The following is a 21,080-nucleotide window of genomic DNA, read 5'->3' as shown; positions in this document are numbered from 1 at the left end:
TCACCCGCGAAACTATTTGTTGGCGGTGACGTAGGAATCCCGTCTCGCGGGGCGTCGGGCGGAGCAACGCGCGTTCCGAGGCATCGGGCGTGGCCACAAGCGTAATCGACACATGCCTCGAAGCGCGCTTCGCAGATTTTCTTCCGGTTTACTCGGCACACGCATCGGAGCCTCGGCACAGTCGGGCACATCACTAAGAAACAGCAACAATGAGCTGACACCGAGCGGTCGGGCCGGGAGTCTTTCTAACAGAAAACCTACTAATGACTTGATGACCAACAGGTGTGCCACTGTAGGAGGAGCCCTACAGAGCCACCTGTTGGTCCCGAACAAATCAACTGTGACATCTTGGTCATTTATCATCTGTAAATAAGTTATTTTGCCATCCAAAACACAATTTACTTTTTTTTTTCTTTTTTATGAAAAGAGAAGGATTGTTGAAATCTTAGCGTGACAGTCACTGTTGTGCAGAAACTACATTCTTTCACAAAAAGTTGGTTTTCTCCTTATTTTGTCAGAGAATGGTGATTTGAGTGAAACCAGGCTATTTTCAAATGGTGATCCCGAAAGAACAGAATAAGGTAGAGCAAAACCTTTTTCCTCTGCTTAATAAGCGGAATCCAGTCTTTCATTTGGTCCATGTCTAAACAGTATTCTGCTGGCCTTGAAAGATGACTTAAAATGCTCGAAATTGGCTGTCACTTCAAGGGTTGTCTTTTCGAGTTTGTATGTATCTTTCACCATTCATGGTGCCTTCACAGACGCCATTGGGACTAACACAGGCCCAAACCACCACAGATGCTGGTTTTTGTACATACTGTACATACTATAACTGTCCTAATGATTCTTTTCCTCTTTGACCCGGAGGACACGATGTCCACAGTTTACAAAAACAATTTGAAATGTGGACTCGTGAGACCACAGAACACATTTCCACTTTGCAACAGACCATCCCAGATGAGCTCGGGCCCAGAGAAGCCCCTATCGTTTCCGGGTGTTGATAAATGGCTTTTGCTTTGCAGAGTTGAGTTTTAAGTTGCGCATATGAATGTGTTGATCTGTATTCACTGACATTGTTTTTCTTAAGTAGGTGCGGCATGGTTATCAACTGGTTAGCGCGTCCGCTTCGGAGGACAGAGGTTCAGGGTTCGATTTTCAGGCTCCCGTAAATTCTTTGCAATTGTATGTTGAGAAACATTGTCTTACACTGTTGGACTATTTTCTCATGCAGTTGTTCACAAAGAGGTGAACATCGCCCCAACTTGGCAAAATGCTTGGCAATGAAAGAGTTAAAAATACCTTGAAATCATGAAAGTATCAGATCGATAAGGTCAATCATGCTTTGGTGTGCAATGCGAGATGTGCAAGGAATTGGCTTGATGTCACCATTTTACACACAACCTTAAGTCACAGTTTTAAAAAAATTGAAATAATAACATAATAACAGTGCAACATAAATCAAACATGCAGGTGTTAAATATGACACACGTTCAACTACTGGTACCACAAACGCAATGCATCTTGAGAACCTAAAAGGAAAGTTATTTCAGGCCGGCCCGCGAATAGCAAAAATCAGCATATAATTGAAAAAAAAATTTTTTATGCATTGCATATGTTTTACAATAAAATTGGCATCCTCCTCAAAAAAATCTGTATTGGCCAGAGAGAGAGTGCGTAGGTCTGTCGAGGATTCGGGAGAAGCAGCTGTCAGTCATATCAACTGAGGCATTATGTGCAGGTGTGTTTGCTCTCTGCTCAGACAAGGCAAAAAAAATAAATAAAATTTAAAAAAGGCACAATTGACCCATTACTGGATAGTGGGGAGAGGGGAGTATGGACTGTATATTGTCCAAAAAGAACTTAATGTAACGATTTGTTTCATGACACCACGTTTGCTAATCAGCTCCTAGCTTTGTAGTTCACAAATGTAGCATGAATTGAAATGCTTCATATACTGTCGGGTATTCCCCATTTGTTCTGTCACTTTTTAAATACTGTACACTACATTGTGAAAGTGTGCGCCATGGTCCAGTCTCTCGTCACAAGTAGGTGGGCACTGATTTCCTATTAGTCAAATGCCACATGATATTGCTCAATCTCCATCATGAAGCCATTTTATGTCTTGTGCATTTAGGACTATCGCGTGAACATCTTCCTTCGTCAACAGTGGAATGACCCAAGGCTCGCCTATGCAGAATATCCAGATGACTCTTTGGACTTGGACCCCTCTATGTTAGACTCCATTTGGAAGCCAGATCTGTTCTTCGCCAACGAAAAGGGTGCACACTTCCATGAGGTCACAACAGACAACAAGCTGCTGCGGATTTTTAAGAATGGAAATGTTTTATACTCTATAAGGTAGGTTCCAGAGTGACTGTGTACATCAGATACCAAACAGGATGAGAAATGGTCCAACAAACCATCAGCAACCTTTCAGTTCGAGCAAACACATTATATAATGTACAAACTAAAATACGTTAAAACCAATAAATATAAATCATAAAAAGGTCAAATAAGTTAAATATAAAAATCGCCCCTTTTAGACAAATGGGGAGCTAAACCAAGTTAGTAATTAATCAAGCTTCTAAATTAACTTGTTTGATTACAAGCCAAAATGGCTGGGGACTTTGTAAAGTCAGCCAATCAGAATTTCCACTCGCCATTTTTTTTTTTTTTTAATTTACGTTACGATTATGTTTTATGTTAAACTTTAGCTCAGCTGTTTTTATCTCCCTCCCTCACACTATCTCTGTTCTCATGCTGGTTGCACTGTAGAGTCTACAGAGTCTAGAGTGCAGCTAACAGGCGGATTAAATGTCATTATGTAGCAGTACGGCACAGTATTTAATGGAAATTTAGGAGTCACTGCCAAGGTTACAAATGACTGAGAACAAAACATAGCGTAAAGCAACAATAAAAATACCAAACATTTATTTATAAATATACTGAGAATTATTTATATGTAGGGTGTATTAGTTCCACTAGTCACTCTTAAGTTGTCCAAAGGTGTGATGGTGAGTGCCAATGGTTGTTCGTCTGTGTGCCCTGCCATTGGGGGCAACCAATTCAGGGTGTACCCCACCTGCTGTACGAAGACAGCTGGGATAGGCTCCAGCACCCTTGTGAAGATAAGCGGATTAGAAAATGGATGGATGGATGGTTCCACTAGTAGAGGCACTATGGTGAGGAGTATCTAGATGGGGGAGGGGGGGGCATAGAGCAGTGGTGCCCACACTATTTCAGCAAGTGAGCTACCTACTTTATCTATCTATCCATCGATCTATTTATTTCAAACGATATACATATATATTGGTGGAGCTTGAAAAACTGCAAAACATTTTGTGTACATTTTATGTCCTTAGTTTACTCTGATGACTCGTGCTGGTCAAGGAACTTCTATAACAAACACCATCTTCAAACATGAGGGGTCCATATGTGCACTTGACAGCAGGACACCCGAGGCCGCAGTTGCGGACGCACGTGTTGGACACTTGAGTAAAGAGGGGCGGAACTATCAACTGCGAGTGCTTTTCTGAAGAAAGTCGGGACAAGGAACAAGTGAACAATCGTAAAACAAACATCTTACCTGAAAATTAGTTCTTCAAGCAGCACCCCAAAAAGTCGGTTACACCACATCGGCATTTTGACATTGCTCGGTTACCTCCGGGGCACATCAACGCATCGGTCGTTTTTCGCGCAGTAGGGATGGATGCCGCAGACAATATTATTTCTGGGTATGGTACCACCGAGTACCGATTCTCGTGATATCAAACGGTGCCATGTTTCAGTTCTGAAGCGCGTCTTTCTATGTTTAGAAACAACTTGCTAGCTTTGTGCCGTCATCGGGATGCGGCTCAAAAGGGGCATGTTGTATTGAGGTACTTACCGATATTCATATTTGTGGACTTGTGTGTTGACAGCTAAAATTGTTAGTGAGGGAAGAGAACCCTTAATACAAAAAAACAATGTGTCTGCACATGAGAAATTCCAATCCCTCAAATTACTCTGCAGATAAAAGCAAAACATTTTGACATGAATACTAGTACATTGGGGTGCGCATTAAACATAAGTATCGAAAAAATGTATTGAATGGCGATTTTAGGTGGCATATTGCATTCAAGAGTGTTTTATTCTTGAGAAATTTACTTATTAACATCATTTTGCAGTTGGAAAGCCAGTGCATTCTATTTGTTTCCATTCAAACACAATAACAGTGGGTCATCCATGTGAACACAATTCATCATTCATGATTATTATGTCATACAAGTAATACTGTTCACAAGTAATTCGCTTCCAAATTCAATGCTTAAAGCTTTAGTGTAAATCCTTCAAGCTTGAGTGTAACTTTTTTTATATATTTTCACCCAGGCCTTGTTTTCAGCTGACAGTTAAACCCTGTTCGTGTGTTTGACTTTCTTCTCACTCCAGCTCTTTTCTGTGTGCTTTCAGATTAACGTTAACGCTGTCATGTCCCATGGATCTAAAAAACTTCCCCATGGATGTTCAGACGTGCATTATGCAGTTAGAAAGCTGTAAGTACTGGATACGATTACAAATGCAGCACTTTGAAATATTCTTCAGTACAAGGCTTCATTTTGATACCTGTAAAACGATTCCTTGTCACTGTTAAATAATTTGCAACATTCAGTCAGTTTGGTCAACATGTATTGCTCCTCTTGTTGAAAATGTTTGTTTCTTGCTTTTGTTTAAACCCCATGATCTGACTGTATTGTCACTGGCTGGCTGTGACTGTAGATGTGTCATTGTTTGAGACAGATGTTTATTATTGGTGTAGAATTTATTTTTTTTAATTATAATTTTTTTTTGAGGGTGGGTGTCTAGCTGTTGAATAGGCAGCTGAAAAGAAAATAACCATCATGAAATGTTATGGGAAGTTCAATGAAAATTCCAACATTTTCTGCTGCAACAGAATCATTTTAAAAATAAGAGTCATAAGTTATGGAACTGGCTTTCACGAGTAGGGTTTGTCGTGGCAGAGTGGGACACTATTACTGGATGTTGCAGTTCTTTTGTCTTAACGGTTCAGTGCATCGTTGGTGACTGTGTAGGCTTCTGAACATTGTGTTGACCAGAGATGGGGCACTTTACACTATTTTGCCAGACCGTTCTCCGTCTGCGACCTGGGCACCCTTCCAGTATCATCCCTCCTTATTCATAAAATAATCATCCTCCGTCCCCGTCCGTCTTTGTCGTTTTAAAGTGCTTCCCTCACTTACATTTCACCAGTCCGTCCACCCCGCCTCAACTTGTGGTGAGACTTATAATTTTCTTGGCTCTTGGGTTCGCGATGCACACCACCACGTGTGGCAGGTTTTTCCGTAACAAATCAGCAGCTTGGAATATATAAGATTGAGGCCCTTCTCTCCTCTGAAGGCCACAAGTGGAACACATGGTGGCCCTGACAGGGCTCCTAAAACCACACTGGGTACGAGCCACGAGAACCATGCCAAGCTTTTGTTTTTCCTGGTTCCTGCCTCCCTTTTCACCATCTTTTTGATTCTTAACTTCATCTGAACACAAGTCCAAGTTCTGTCCACTGCTCATAATGTGAGACTGTGTGTGTATGTGTGTGTGTGTGTGTGTGTGTGTGTGTGTGTGTGTGTGTGTGTGTGTTTGGATCAAAGTAACAATTTCTAATTTTAAACCGAACTCCATTTTTTTTCAATTGTGGCCCTTCATATTTAAAGACTGATTTAATGAATTTTTTCATCATTTCAACAATCCAAAAAATAGATGTGGTGCCCCAAGTGGTGATTGGGGTAAGTGCAGCCCAACACTAATTTGCCAAAACACATTCTCACAATCAACTACAGCCATGATGAAAGTTAACTTCTGACTAAACCAAGGGAAAAAGAGATAAGCAAGACTTCTAACGATATTTAACCCCTTGTGGATGTGACCCCAGGAGGTTTGTGTACCCTTTTGTTGAATCGATTGTCTTCATAACTTTTGTCTTTCATTTGTTTTGTAATGCCATTTGTACTTACCGGTATATGTTTCATATCTGTGTTTGTGACCAGTTCTAACGCGTTGCGCACAAATCAACCCTGTATTTTTATGGACTTCATGCCATGCGTCATGCTACATCTTGAGGGAGCTACATATGGATCAAGATTCTGATTTATTGGACGTAGTATTATAAATGTTTCATAAAGTGCTTTGTTACAGCTGCAGCGGTTGTGATGGTACTATAAAAAGAAAGCTTAATTGTATTGTATTGTATACCTTTTAGCCTAGCTCTAGCTAGTGGATGCATAGCACAACCACAGCCACTATTGCAGCTTCTATTATATGTGCCTTATAATGCAGTGCACCCTATATATAAAAACAGTTTTAACATAGGCCATTCATTTAAGGTGTGCCTTATACGCTGCGGAAAATATGGTAATTGTTAATTCTCTTAATGCACATTTCTCAATATGTCATTCCTATGACTTGCTGAAATAATTTAGCATCACTGTCTTCTCCCGTAATGGGGCCATGATCAAAAGGAGCCATGTGGTTCCATCAGAAAATCATATTCATAAATTGGCAACCTAATTTCTGTGAAGGCACAGCATGACTACATGAAGGATCCAATTATTTGTCTTCAGTGATATTTCTGCTTTAGCCCTCTAACCGCAGCTTTTACCATCCATAGATGAACTCATCATAAATTATGTGTGTATGAGATTATTTTTATCTGAGATGATGCAGCTCACTCTGATGGAATGATGCTGAGCATAGGACACACAACAACACACACATACAGAACATACTCATTCGTGAGAAATTTGATTTTGCTAACTCCACTTCCACTTTAATTATAATAAGAATTCATGCATACGGAGTCGTCAAAATTGCACATGGCGTTTTGGAATTGGTTTAAAGGGTTTGTGTTTTTGTTGTGTTCTCTGGCAGGGTGGTGTGTTTTTTTATGAATGAACTTGCTCAGGCAAGTGAGTTATTTAGTTGTAATGTCATGATTTCATAGTTGTTTGCTCAACATTACCAGTTTAAAAAAAATCAACAACGATTTGTAATATGTGATGTGATAACACCAGAATTAAATGACCTCCCAGGCTAAGTACAGACACACTAGTAGTGACGATGGTCTCCACTGTCTTTTGTATTTTGTTTTCGTTTTCTTTTTAGGTTTTGGTAGTGGGAGGCTGTCAGCGCACATACTCTTTTAAAATACTTATCTGCACAGACACGCACACACACACACACACACACACACACACACACACACACACACACAATAGAACCTTAAGAAACAAAAGCCAACTACATCTTTTGTGGATGGCTTTAGGCATGTACCAGCTTTTAGCAGCTGTTCCGCTTTTTAAAAAAATGCTCCAGAAAGCATTGGCTTAATACCATTTCTGAAAGCTTTCACCTATTGCGCAGCTTCACTGGTTTCTTTTCCTACTCTTTACCATTTTTAATCTTTATCAAGCAGAGTCATCCTGGTCAGAGCGTAATCATTTAAATGATTATGTCAGTATAAACATAGCAGCGTGTTTAATCTCTCTCCATCGACTGAATACAGATGCAGCTTGAAAAGAATTACTTTCCTCATCACAGTAGGCACGACAGTCGCATATGGTTTCAGCATACATGTTAACATATAGTCAATGTTTAGTTTAGCTCTATAGTGAAGGAAGGATTTTTTTTTGTCATGCATACAACTGTGAGAACAGCCCACATGGGTTTATGAGCCACCAAACAAATAATTCAAAACCATCAAACTAAAACAACCATTTCATCTTTCTAACCAATAAAACGTGTCCGAGTAATGCCGTATAATATTGTTACTGTAACAGTAAATCATCACGGAGTGTGTAAGACAGTAGAAAAGAGAGATCGACTTTCCTCGTCATTCAAGTCGCAGATTTCAGACAACCTGTTATTTTCAGTTTTGGTTTTAACAAGACACTTTGAAAACTTTTTGGCTCCGTTCAGACTGCAGGCATATCTCATTCCAAACAGTATGCCATTCATTGAAGGTGCGCCTTATGCTCCGAAGCACCTTAAAGTCCAGAAAATACGGTAGCTCTAATTTATCATTATTTAGAATTGAGAAATTGATGCAATTGTCTGAAGAGTACCTTCACTTTCATTTTAAATATAAACATTTGTTTACACCATGCTGTATGTTTTTTTGCACACAAATTAGCAGACCACACACATGCAGATATATAAAAGCAAAGTGACGGTGTGCACAACTTGCGACTTGCACCTGACCTGAGTGTTCATTGCCTTGCCGGGGGCACTCTAACAGTCGTCAGGATGCAGACAAGCATCTTTCCAGCCACGAGTTACGATGTATCTCGTCTGCAACAGAACTCAAACTTCTGGTTCCGAAAGCCAAGTCCTTACAGATGAGCTCCTAGTACCCAGCCCCTTAAATGAAATTCATTTAACCTGTGTTTTTTGGATTGCCTTTTACAGTTGGTTACACCATGAATGACCTGATCTTTGAGTGGCAAGAGAATGGACCGGTCCAAGTGGCCGAAGGACTGACGCTCCCACAATTCATCCTTAAAGATGAATCCGACCTCAGATACTGCACCAAGCACTACAACACAGGTAACACACACACCCATACATCAAAAAATATTTTACTCATCAAGTTGAGGTGGGATCCTGGAAAAAAGTAATACGGGAAGTTTCTTATTTATCCCGAGACATACATTACCAACCCAGTCGCTAAATAGAGAGACAATTTCTATTTTCAAGAATTTCAGTTAGTTCAATGATTGTACTTAAAACACAGTTGTACTTTTGAAAGTATTCCTGAGTGCCTCTTGTCACTCTCTCGCTGTCAAGAAATGGAAAACTATCGCTGTTTTATTGGTCACGCCCAGTTGAAGTTTCCTGTAACACCGAACGCATAAAGAAGAGAATTGAATATTCGGAAATTATCAATGGATGTTACGGTTAACGATAAGTGTTCAAACAATTACTACTCTAACGCACAGGCTGCAGCATCAAATAGAACCAGAGCATGCACCAAAACTCACGGGTATATATTCTGTCTGCTCTGTGGGAAGATTGATTTAACTGTTGGCTATTACAATATTGGGGCCCTTCTCTGCCCCTTCTTGAAGTTATGACTCAGCATCTCAACTATTAGACTTCACTGTTGCATGGCAGGTTGTGACACAACACGGCACTACACTGAGGGCCAAATTCACTCAAAGATTGCGTGATTTTTTTCATGGTGCCCTTCAGTAAAAATGGCGTCTAATCCACAAAGCACGCACAGATGGTGCAATGCGCCAGTAACTGAGAGATCAAGTAGAAGGCGTCTCGGTGCGCTGTTGGTATTAGCACTTATTTAAAGGGAATATGCCTATATTTGGCCGAGAAATTTCCCATCTCAATGCAAGTGAGCCTCATTGATAAACGTCTAATTCACTAAAGCCACCGCTAATAGCCACACCCAGTTTGAGTGACAATAATAAGGCCAACAAAAAGCTGGAGTAAAACCAAGATCGGGGCGAAGTGCCGCACTCACTTCAGCCACCATGAACAAGATGTAAAGGGAGGAGCTAGAGGTCAAAATAGATGACGAATACTTTGGGACAGACTCTCGAGTGGTTCTAGGTTATATTAAAATGAAGCCAAGCGATTCCATGTCTTCGTCGCAAATCGGCGTTCCTCTCTGGAAGGTTCATTCGCCAACATTCCAATGGTAATGGAAGCAGCGATTGCAGCATGGAGAAGGCATCACCATGCAAAACATGCTCGTAAGCAAATATTTAGAAGGAGAAAATCACTTTTTGAATTTACTTTTTGAAACCATTCGGAGATACAAGTTGTCAAGTCAAGGAATTGTTGACGTACTTAATGATATCAAGGACAACATTGGGCCTGCCAGGCCAAGGTCCTATGCAATACCTGGCGCTTTAAAACTTCTCTCAACGCTTAAGGTTCTTGCATCTGGCTTATTCGGGACACCTATCCCTGGTGTGTTTGGCCTATCAGAATCGCCCATCGGCAGTGGGAGATTTAACAGCAACCTGTCGTAGGTAGACACATCACATTTCCACAAAATTGACTGGAGATTAAAGGGACAAAACCCTTTTTTAATGTCGCTGGCTTCCGTAATGATGTGGGTCCGATTGTTTGTCAGCAGGAATGGACAGCCATTTTGCAACGATATCAACATCCACACAAACGTGGTTACCAAGCTCCCTGGATTTGTGCATGATAGCTATATTTTTAGGAACAGCATTCTGTATTGAATGGTGCAAAACACGGATAACAGCCGGATAACTACTGGGTAAGACACAGATTTTGAGACGTTTGTGCCATAATGTTGATCGCAAAGGTGTTGGAAAACATGCTTATTTATAATATTAAAGATTACAGCGGCTTCCAACTGCAGGTGTGGATGATGACTCTTGTGCGTAACTCAACAATTGATAGTGTGATAGTGAAGAAGCTTGCCACCAGGCACATATCAAAACAAGCAGCGGTGATTGAGCGCACTTTTGGAATTCTAAAAAGCAGATTCCGATGCCTGGATCCTAGCAGTAGAGAAATGCAATCCAATACCCTGCAAGTGTGCCAGATTACAGTGGAGTGCTGCATCCTCCACAACGTAGTAATCAGAGCTGCCCTTCATCTTGAGGAACTGCAAAATGTCCAAAGTCCTTGAAGCAGATGAAGGGAACGAACCTGCCCCACAACCTCATTTGCATGCAGACGAATTAGGCGGGAATGTCAGACAGAACATTAGTCAGCATTTCTTCCAATAGCCCATCAGTCGGCATCCCGCGGCTCCGGAGCCTCATGCGGCTCTTTCATCCTTATAATGCGGCTCTGATTGGCTTGGGAAAATAAATTACTAAAATTTTTTTTTTTGTATTTAATTGAAGTGTGTTTTATTTGTGTTAGTTTTTATATTATTTTAGTTCTAAATTTGAAGATTATTGTGATCTTGAAATATTAAAATATTTATTAAATTATTTGATATTATTTTTTCGTCGCTCAAAATAGACGTCACACTGCGGAAGCTGGTATACCCGCTGAAACGGCGTCTATTTTGAGCGACTTTCAACCCCGGCAAAGCCAATGGAGAAATGTAAGAAAAGAAAAATATCTCAAGAAAATAGAACATTCAATGATGCCTGGGCAGATTCATTTGCATTTACCTCGGGCGAGAGTGGCCTACCAGTATGCCTAATTTGTGGAGAAAAACTGGCTAACAATAAACGGTCAAATGTCGCAAGACATTTTAACAATACACACAGAGCCTTTGCTGAAAAATATCCAGAGGGAGAAGAGAGGAAAAAAGCTGTTTCGGAACTGATGCAGAAGGCTGACCGGACGAAAAATCAATTCAAGAAGTGGGTGAAGTCTGCAAATTCAACTACATATGCAATTAAGTCCGAAATCACAGGTCCGACCCACTGAAACACATTGACAGCTGTGGATACTGATCAAGCCCCGTTTAAGGTTTCAAAAGCTTGAATTCTTCAGCATCTTTTTACAGCTGTCCCAAAATTGAGTTGAAAAAAAAATATTAACCTTTGGTTCTAAAGCAGTCAGGGGTTTAGATGAAGGTTTGGCTTCCACGCAGGGCCTGAAATTTATTGTGATAAACTAGAGCATCAGTCGGCATCCCGCGGCTCCGGAGCCTCATGCGGCTCTTTCATCCTTATAATGCGGCTCTGATTGGCTTGGGAAAATAAATTACTAAAAATTTTTTTTTTTGTATTTAATTGAAGTGTGTTTTATTTGTGTTAGTTTTTACATTATTTTAGTTCTAAATTTGAAGACTATTGTGATGTTGAAATATTAAAATATTAATTAAATTATTTGATTATTTTTTTTCGTCGCTCAAAATAGACGTCACACTGCGGAAGCTGGTATACCCGCTGAAACGGCGTCTATTTTGAGCGACTTTCAACCCCGGCAAAGCCAATGGAGAAATGTAAGAAAAGAAAAATATCTCAAGAAAATAGAACATTCAATGATGCCTGGGCAGATTCATTTGCATTTACCTCGGGCGAGAGTGGCCTACCAGTATGCCTAATTTGTGGAGAAAACTGGCTAACAATAAAGGGTCAAATGTTGCAAGACATTTTAACAATACACACAGAGCCTTTGCTGAAAAATATCCAGAGGGAGAAGAGAGGAAAAAAGCTGTTTCGGAACTGATGCAGAAGGCTGACCGGACGAAAAATCAATTCAAGAAGTGGGTGAAGTCTGCAAATTCAACTACATATGCAAGCTTTGTGGCCGCTCAGGAAAATGTGTTCATTACATCGGTAAAATTTAATTTTCTCCGTAGCACTTCATAAGACATAACCACACTATAGTTGTTTATACAAAGTGTAAAGGTAAGAAAAAGCAATATATACAGTGTTATCTTCATTTTAGATAAGATAAATGGATATAAGGATGACGCCTCATGGCATTTTTCTGCTTTCGTTTGCTACATGGACAATTTAAATTCAGCTTTTTAATTTATTTGAAAGAGACATTCATTGTTATTATTTTTCAAGAATTCAAAATGTTCAAAATGTGTTCATTAAATGAATAAAATGTAATTTTCTCTGTAGCACGTGGATTTCATAAGAAACATGCTGCGGAAAGTAGTAGAAGTTTTTTTTTTTTTTCATTTTAGATGTGCGGCTCCCGGTGTTTTCTTTTCCGTGGAAACCGGGTTCAAATGGCTCTTTCGGTGTCAAAGGTTGCCGACCGCTGCAATAGCCCAATCGCTGCATTGTGTTTTCATTTCAGCTGATTCTGAAAGTTGTCTTTAAATGCTGTCAAGATGCCGAGGAATCAGGAGGTCCAGGATGGTGGTTTCGAAAACGCACTACAGACAAATTAAAGCAACTTCTTCTTTTGTGCGAACACTTGGGAAACACAAATGTTGACAAAAATGATTCAATAACTTCTATTAAATGTAAAACATGAAAAAAATAGCAAAAAGTAAAAGGCAGTCAGGACAAATGGTCGAAATTGGCAATAACCGCAGCTGCATGCCGTCTGACAAGCAGCATTAGATTAGATTAGATTAGATATCCTTTATTTGTCCCACACTGGGGAAATTTACAGCCTTCAGCAGCAAGATTGTGGGTAGAAAGAAGAGAAAAGAAAACACAGTTCAATTAAGTGCAATATAAATACAAACATGGATAAGGTCAATAATTAAGTGCAATATAATACAATAGTCACAGTACTATTCACATTTGTTGTCATATCATTTAAATAATTTTATGATTTATTTATTTATTCATTTTTTTATTCAGCAGCCTGACAGCAGTCGGTAGGAACGAGCGGCGGTATCTCTCCGTCTTGCAACGCGGGTGTAACAGTCTCTGACTGAAGGAGCTACCGAGTGCTGTCAGGGCTGGCTGGAGGGGGGGGGGGGGACTGTCCAACATAGCTTTTAGCTTAGCTAGCATCCTGCTGTTGCCCACCTCCTCCAGAGTGTCGAGGGAGCAGCCCAGGACAGAACCAGCCTTCCTGACTAGTCGCTCTAATCTCTTCCTATCCCGGGCCGAGATGCTGCCTGACCAGCAGACAATGCCATAATGGATGGCCGAGGCCACCACCGAGTTATAGAAAGTCTTAAGGAGTGACCCCTGAACCCCAAAAGACCTCAGTTTCCTGAGTAGGAAAAGTCTGCTCTGACCTTTCCTGATCAGGGTGTCCGTGTTAGTCGACCAGTCCAGTTTGTTGTTGAGAAGAACACCCAGGTACTTGTAGGAGGTCACCCTCTCTATGTCCATACCCTGGATGTTCATCAGTGCTGGTGAGGACTGTTGCCTGCAGAAATCCACAACCAACTCCTTAGTTTTCTTAGGGTTGATCTGGAGTTGATTCTGCTGGCACCAGTCCATAAAGTCCTTCGTCAGTCGCTTGTACTCCCGATCGTTCCCCTCTGTAATGAGGCCAACAATCGCAGAGTCATCGGAGAACTTCTGAAGGTGGCAGTTTGGAGTGGCATGTCTGAAGTCCGAGGTGTAGAGGATGAACAGGAATGGAGCCAGAACAGTCCCCTGCGGCGCTCCCGTACTGCAGAGAAGCCTGTCCGACTCACAGCTCTGCACCCTTACGTACTGCGGCCGGTTTGTGAGGTAGTCTATAATCCATGCTGTGAGATGGTGGTCCACTCCGGCGTTCTGCAGTTTGTCCCTCAGTAGGTTGGGTTGGATGGTGTTGAAGGCACTGGAGAAATCAAAGAACATGATTCTCACAGTGCTCCCAGCCTTCTCCAGGTGAGACAGCACTGAGTGGAGGAGGTAGATAATGGCGTCTTCCACTCCAATGCCAGACTGATAGGCAAACTGCAGCGGGTCCAGTGCCGAGCTCACCAGCGGTCGAAGGTGAGCGAGGACGAGTCTCTCCAGCGTCTTCATCAGGTGAGACGTCAGCGCCACCGGTCTGTAGCTGTTCAGCTCCTTAGGGTGGGGGTTCTTGGGCACTGGGACCAGGCACGAAGTTTTCCACAGCTGTGGAGCTCTGCCCAGCTTGACATGTGAGTACACGGGAGCCGCTCGTCTTCTCACTGACAAAGCCTTCTTATCGCTGTATAATCACGATCATGTATTTAGTAAAAGTTTTCCATCCAAACTTTATAGGGTCTATGATTCGTCATTGTAAAAAAGAAAAAAACAATCTCTGTCATTCTAGAACTTACACATTGATTTAGTCACAAACAAAGACAGTTCAGCTAAAAAGTTATTTATTTTTCCAGATGTCCTTGTCTTGGCTGACAATTTTTTCCTCTGTTGTCCTTATTTATCAGCCACTCTGAGAAGGAACTCCTTATGAGACTTGGACCTCAGATTGATTGTTAGTGCTCACATCCAACACTTTGACCTCAAGTGCAAGCAGCAATTCGGTCTATGACCCTCATAACTTCCCTGTAGCTGGCCTACATGTGGGATGTCAAGGCCACAAGGTTTCTATTCACACCTGCCAGTGTGCTGACTGGGTGGTGTGTTTGACTTGGGCAGTTGTCTGTTTTTGCTTTTCCATATAACGAAGTTGGTCGATTTCATCAGGATAAACATGCACGCATGGGACGAGCAAGTCTGATCAAGTCGACTGTGGTGGTGACCTTGGTCTCCATAGAACAGGGCCAGGCATCGGCTGATCTAAAATGTCATGGCACACTTAAATGTTAGCCCATATTTTGAAACAAACGGTTATTTTTTTTTATTACATTGATGTCAGTATTTAACTACTCTTAATATTAATATTAAGGATTATTAATGAACAGATTATTACAGCAAGGCTCTACACCAGATATGCCAAAGTAACCATCGTACAAGTCTATGCCCCAACCGAAGCTGCCTCAGAGGACGATAAAGACACCTTCTACAACCAGCTCCAGACCGTGCTTGAGGAGATCCCCAGTCATGACATCAAGATGCTGATTGGAGACTTCAACGCAAAACTGGATAATGATAGAAGGGGCCTGAATGCCACAGTTGGACCACATGGGTCTGCGAGCTCCACGAACGACAACGGGGAGAGACTGTTGATGCTAACCAGTACCAATGGCCTCAGCATTGGCAACACCTTTTTTGAGCACAAGCGGATCCACAAAGTAACCTGGGTTTCACCTGGTGGCGGGACCCGGAACGAACTGGACTACATCTGCATCAACACAAGGTGGCGCTCGTCATTGCTCGACGTTCGCTCCCACAGAGGTGCAGATGTGGGTTCAGACCACTTCCTTGTGGTGAGTAAAATCAAGCTGAAGCTGAAGAAGGTGAAAAAGGTGCAGCCCAAGAGACCTTACGCTGTGGACAAGCTAAAGAATAACAACATCTCAGAAAGCTTCTGTGAGGAACCCGGAAACAAAACAACAAGCGCGCTGCAGAAGTCTACGCCGATGTCTGTTTTGCCAGCCAAGGTAGCGCGAGACACCGAAAACGGATACTTAAAGAATTTATGAATGGAAAGTTTACTTTTAAAAAGTTGCCAGATAGTTCCACTGACAAGACCAAAGTTACCTGGATGTTTTGCAGTCGTAAACTGAGCTATCATCATAGCACGTCGAGTCTGAAATTGTCAAGGTTTCGGACGAGCCGAAATAAGTTTGGATCCCAAAAGTGTAGACTCCAACAAGGTCTCCGTTACAAAAATGTTTAATACAAAAATTCGCATCGACAAAGTAGAACATAAAGCGCTGGTCCGAACAAGGACCAGGAAGAACAGAATAAAAACGAATAACAAAAAGCGCTTGCACCAAAAGGCAAGAGAGGAAAACGAGACCCGAGAATACAAACGAAAAACAATGTATCAACTACACGCAAGAAAAAGCCAATTCACAAAACAAAGCAATAAGAACAAGAACAATGTTACCGGGAGTATCCAAAAGCGTATACACGACGAGGTCTATAACAAAGTGGTCAGAGGGCATGGAAACAGCAAGGCAATAACAATACTCCGACACAGGTGAGCTGAAGCAGAGTCCTTAAATACCTGGTCCCATAATGACTGGATTGGCAGCAGGTGTGCACAGAAGACCGCACATGCCACCTGCTGGTCAGACCAGAAACCGAATCGTGACAGTACCCCCCCCTCAACGGACGTCTCCTGGCGGACCACCCGGCTTCGAAGGGTGCGCAGCGTGGAAAGTACGGAGCAGGGACGGATCCAAGATCCAGGAGCGGGGGACCCACTGCCGCTCCTCCGGGCCGTAGCCCTCCCAGTCGACCAAATACTGGAACCCCTTACCCCTGCGCCGAGAGTCCAAGATTTCCCGAACAGTGTAAACAGGGTCGCCGTCGACAATCCGTGGAGGAGGAGGCAATGTGGGAGGAGGAGCCAAGGGACTGGAGACCGCTGGCTTCAACAGGGACACATGGAAAACGGGATGAACCTTCATGGTGGGAGGCAGTCGGAGCCTGACGGAGACGGGGCCGATGATCGATTCCACCTCGAACGGTCCTGTGAAGCGAGGCCCCAACTTGCGAGAAGTACCAGCCAGTCTCAGATCCTTTGTCGACAACCACACTTTCTGCCCCACCTGATAGCTAGGTGCTGGGCGTCGGCGGCGGTCAGCAATCTGCCGGCTCCTCACAGCCGTGCGTGACAGCGCAGCTCTGGTCTCCCTCCACATGCGATGGGCCCGTCGCAGGTGGAGTTGTATGGAAGGGAGTTCCACCTGACCCTCCTGGGAAGGAAATAGAGGAGGTTGATAACCATAGGCAGACATGAAAGGAGACCGACCGGTGGCAGACGAGACGAGGGTGTTGTGGGCATATTCCACCCAAGGCAGGTGAGTCGACCATGATGAGGGGCGATGGAGACAAACGCAGCGAAGAGCTGCCTCCAAGTCCTGATTAAGGCGTTCAGTTTGGCCGTTGGACTGCGGGTGATAACCTGAGGACAGACTAGCAGTGGCCCCCATGGCATGACAAAAACGTTTCCACACTTTGGAAACGAATTGAGGACCCCGGTCCGACACGATGTCCACCGGAATCCCATGAAGACGGAAGACGTGGTCGATCAGAAGGTCGGCGGTCTCCAATGCGGATGGCAGCTTGGATAAGGCTACAAAATGAGCAGACTTAGAAAAGCGGTAAACAATGGTGAGTATGACTGACTTGCCCCGGGACGGAGGCAGGCCTGTGACGAAGTCCATGGAGATGTGGGACCAGGGTCGAGACGGAACAGGCAGCGGCTGGAGCACCAGCCGCAGCCTTACTGCAGGCGCAGGTGGAGCAGGCCTTGATATAGTCCAGCGTATCCTTCCGAATCTCCGGCCACCAAAATCGCTGCGAAACGAGCTCTAAGGTCCGGTTCACCCCAGGATGGCACGCCACCTTAGACGTGTGCCCCCACAGCAATACCTCCGAGCGCAGAGGTGGAGGTACAAAAAGCTTCCCGACAGGACCGCCAGCAGGGACTTGAATTCCGTTCTGGGCCTCCTGGACCTTACGTTCGATCTCCCACCTTAGGGCCCCCAAAATACAATGGTCGGGAAGAATATACTGCGGTTCGCTGCTCCTCTCCGTGGGGTCGTGGATACGGGAGAGAGCATCAGGTCGTATGTTCTTGGAGCCAGGGCAATAGGTAAGTGTGAAATTGAAACGGGTAAGGAAAAGTGCCCACCGGGCTTGGCGTGAGTTTAGTCTCTTGGCAGAGCGAATATAAGCGAGGTTCTTGTGGTCAGTGTAAACCGTGAATGGCTCTTCCGTCCCCTCGAGCCAATGTCGCCATTCTTGTAGGGCCAAAACGACTGCGAGGAGCTCACGGTTTCCCACGTCGTAGTTGGCTTCAGCTGGACTGAGACGACGAGAGAAGAAGGCGCAAGGGTGGAGTCTTTGGTCGACTGGGGATCGCTGCGACAATACTGCCCCCACCCCGGAATCTGAAGCATCCACCTCTACAACAAAAGGATACAACGGGTTGGGGTGTTGCAAAACTGGTGGGTTAGTGAAGGCCTTCTTTAATTGCAAAAACGCGTTGTCGGCGTCTGTGTCCCAACTAAATGGGACCTTGACAGAGGTCAAACGGGTCAGAGTAAGGCTCTCTGGCTGTAATTACGGATGAATCTGCGATAGAAATTAGCGAAACCCAAAAAACGTTGCAGCTGTTTCCTATTGGTTGGTGTGGGCCACTCTACCACCGCCTTCACTTTGGCGGGATCGGCTCTCAGCTGGCCCTTCTCAACAATGAAACCAAGGAATGAAATCGACGTGAAACTCACATTTCTCGGCTTTGATAAAAAGACGATTTTCCATAAGACGTTGCAAAATTAGTCTGACGTGATGCCGATGTTCCTCCAGTGTCCTTGAAAATATCAATATGTCATCCAGGTAAACAAAACAAAACACGTTCAAAAAATCTCTCAAAACGTCGTTGATTAAGCTCTGGAAAACAGCAGGAGCATTGGTTAACCCAAAAGGCATAACTAAATATTCAAAATGGCCCAATGGAGTTTTGAAAGCAGTTTTCCATTCGTCCCCCTCCCTAATACGGACCAAATGGTAAGCACTGCGTAGATCTAGTTTTGAAAAAATGGTGGCTGATTGAAGGGGGGCAAATGCAGAATCTAATAGTGGGAGTGGGTATTTGTTTTTAATGGTGATTTCATTTCGTCCCCGATAGTCTACACAAGGTCGTAATGACTTGTCTTTCTTTTCGATAAAGAAGAACCCGGCCCCCAATGGGGATTTAGATGGCCTAATGAGGCCAGCCAAGAGTGAGCTGTCAATGTATTCCCTCAAGGCTTCTTGTTCCGGCTGTGAAACCTGATATAGTCGAGAGCTCGGTAGAGGGACGTTGGCCAGCAAGTCGATGGAACAGTCGTAAGGTCTGTGTGGAGGCAGGGATTGAGCACGATCTTTTCTAAATACTTGTTGTAAATCATGGTAGATGCTTGGGACCTTCTCCAAGCAAATGGTTTCGGGCGTATCGTTGCGAGGTAGCCCTCTACCCCCCGCTGCCGACCGTAGACAATGCGCGTAACAAAAAGGGCTCCAGTTATCAATTGCAGCGCGATCCCACGTGATGACCGGATTATGGGTCTGTAACCAGGGTAACCCAAGGATGACAGGTACGGATCGGGAATGCATAATATAAAATCGCCTCAGTTCGACATGATTACCTGAGACCTTTAACATTAAGGGACCCGTGATCCGTTTTATCTCCGCCAGGAGTCGCCCGTTGAGATCGTAAACTTGTTTAGCCACTTCTAACTCCTCTACCGGACAACCCAGGTCCTTTGCCATCTGAGTGTCGATAAAACAACCGTCTGCCCCCGAGTCCACTAGTGCCCGAATCGGAAAAGCCTGTGATGGACCATAGATAGTTCCGTCCAGCTCCAGTCTATTAGGATGTCCCGAATGGGACTCCTCCTTTCTCGACTCCCGTGAGTCAGTGCCGGTTGTAAACTCACATTTCTCGGAGCGCCTAGGCAGGCGGGCCGGCGTCACGGGACAGTGGGCAACTTGATGTCCTGGTTGACCGCAGTAAAAGCAGGCCCGGTCCCGAATCCGGCGCTGTCTTTCCTCTGGCCCCAAGCGTCCGCCTCCCAGTTGCATGGGCTCTCCCTCTGCGTCCGCAGTCCCGGTACCGGGGTGGGGCTCTGGTCCGGACGGTTGCCAGGACCCGCGGGAAGTCAGCCGACCACCCGCACGTCGGGGCGGAGGACGGGCATGTCCCGGTTCGTCCCCGCGTTCACGCTCACGCTCCCGTATACGATTGTCCAGAACGAGGGCCAGATCCAACGAGGAGGTCAGGAGTAGCTGAATTGTCAGACATTGTCTCTGAAAGGAGAAGGAAAATGATTGGCCACGTACTCCGACTGCCAAGAGAGAGACCGGCAAGTGTGGCCATGGACTGGATGCCAGAGGGTGGAAAGAGGAAGAGAGGTAGGCCAAAGAAGACGTGGAGACAGACTGCCAAAAAAGACCTCAGTGAGATGGGTGTCAGCTGGCATGGAGCAAGAAGGGTCGCCAGTGACCGGAACAGATGGAGGAGACTCGTCGCCCAATGTTCCAAATAGGAGCGGGCGGAACTAACTTAACTAACTAATATTAATATAGTCACTGATGGTGTAGTGATAAACACGCCTGACTTGTGTGTGGGCAGCGTGTGCGCGGATGTGGTTGTAAATGGTTGTTCGTCTATAGATGTGCCCTGAGGCTGACTATGGACCAGTTCAGGGCGTAGTCCGCCTTTGCCCGAAGTCAGCTCGGACAGGCTCCAGCAGCCCCCGTGACCCTGTACAACACATGTGTCAAACTCAAGGCCCGGCCACTGACAAGACCAAAGTTACCTGGATGTTTTGCAGTCGTAAACTGAGCTATCATCATAGCACGTCGAGTCTGAAATTGTCAAGGTTTCGGACGAGCCGAAATAAGTTTGGATCCCAAAAGTGTAGACTCCAACAAGGTCTCCGTTACAAAAAATGTTTAATACCAAAATTCGCATCGACAAAGTAGAACATAAAGCGCTGGTCCGAACAAGGACCAGGAAGAACAGAATAAAAACGAATAACAAAAAGCGCTTGCCAAAAAAAGGCAAGAGAGGAAAACTAGTACCGAGAATACAAACGAAAAACAATGTAACAACTACACGCAAGA

General features: G+C 44.0%; 1 protein-coding gene across 2 annotated transcripts in view; it reads left to right on the top strand.

Annotated features, from left to right (window-relative positions):
* Nucleotides 1-21,080, top strand: part of glra3 (glycine receptor, alpha 3) — a 91,712-nt gene that overhangs the window by 43,625 nt on the left and 27,007 nt on the right. For both annotated transcript variants that reach the window (XM_019879699.1, XM_019879698.1), the window contains exons 4-6: nucleotides 2,135-2,358; nucleotides 4,450-4,532; nucleotides 8,458-8,595. In XM_019879699.1, the coding sequence (XP_019735258.1) occupies nucleotides 2,135-2,358; nucleotides 4,450-4,532; nucleotides 8,458-8,595 (445 nt within the window). The remainder of the gene's footprint in view (nucleotides 1-2,134; nucleotides 2,359-4,449; nucleotides 4,533-8,457; nucleotides 8,596-21,080) is intronic.

This window comes from Hippocampus comes, unplaced genomic scaffold (genome assembly GCF_001891065.2).
Source record: "Hippocampus comes isolate QL1 unplaced genomic scaffold, H_comes_QL1_v1.1 scaffold158, whole genome shotgun sequence".
Lineage (NCBI taxonomy): Eukaryota > Metazoa > Chordata > Actinopteri > Syngnathiformes > Syngnathidae > Hippocampus > Hippocampus comes.
This window is presented reverse-complemented; position numbering and strand designations above follow the sequence as displayed.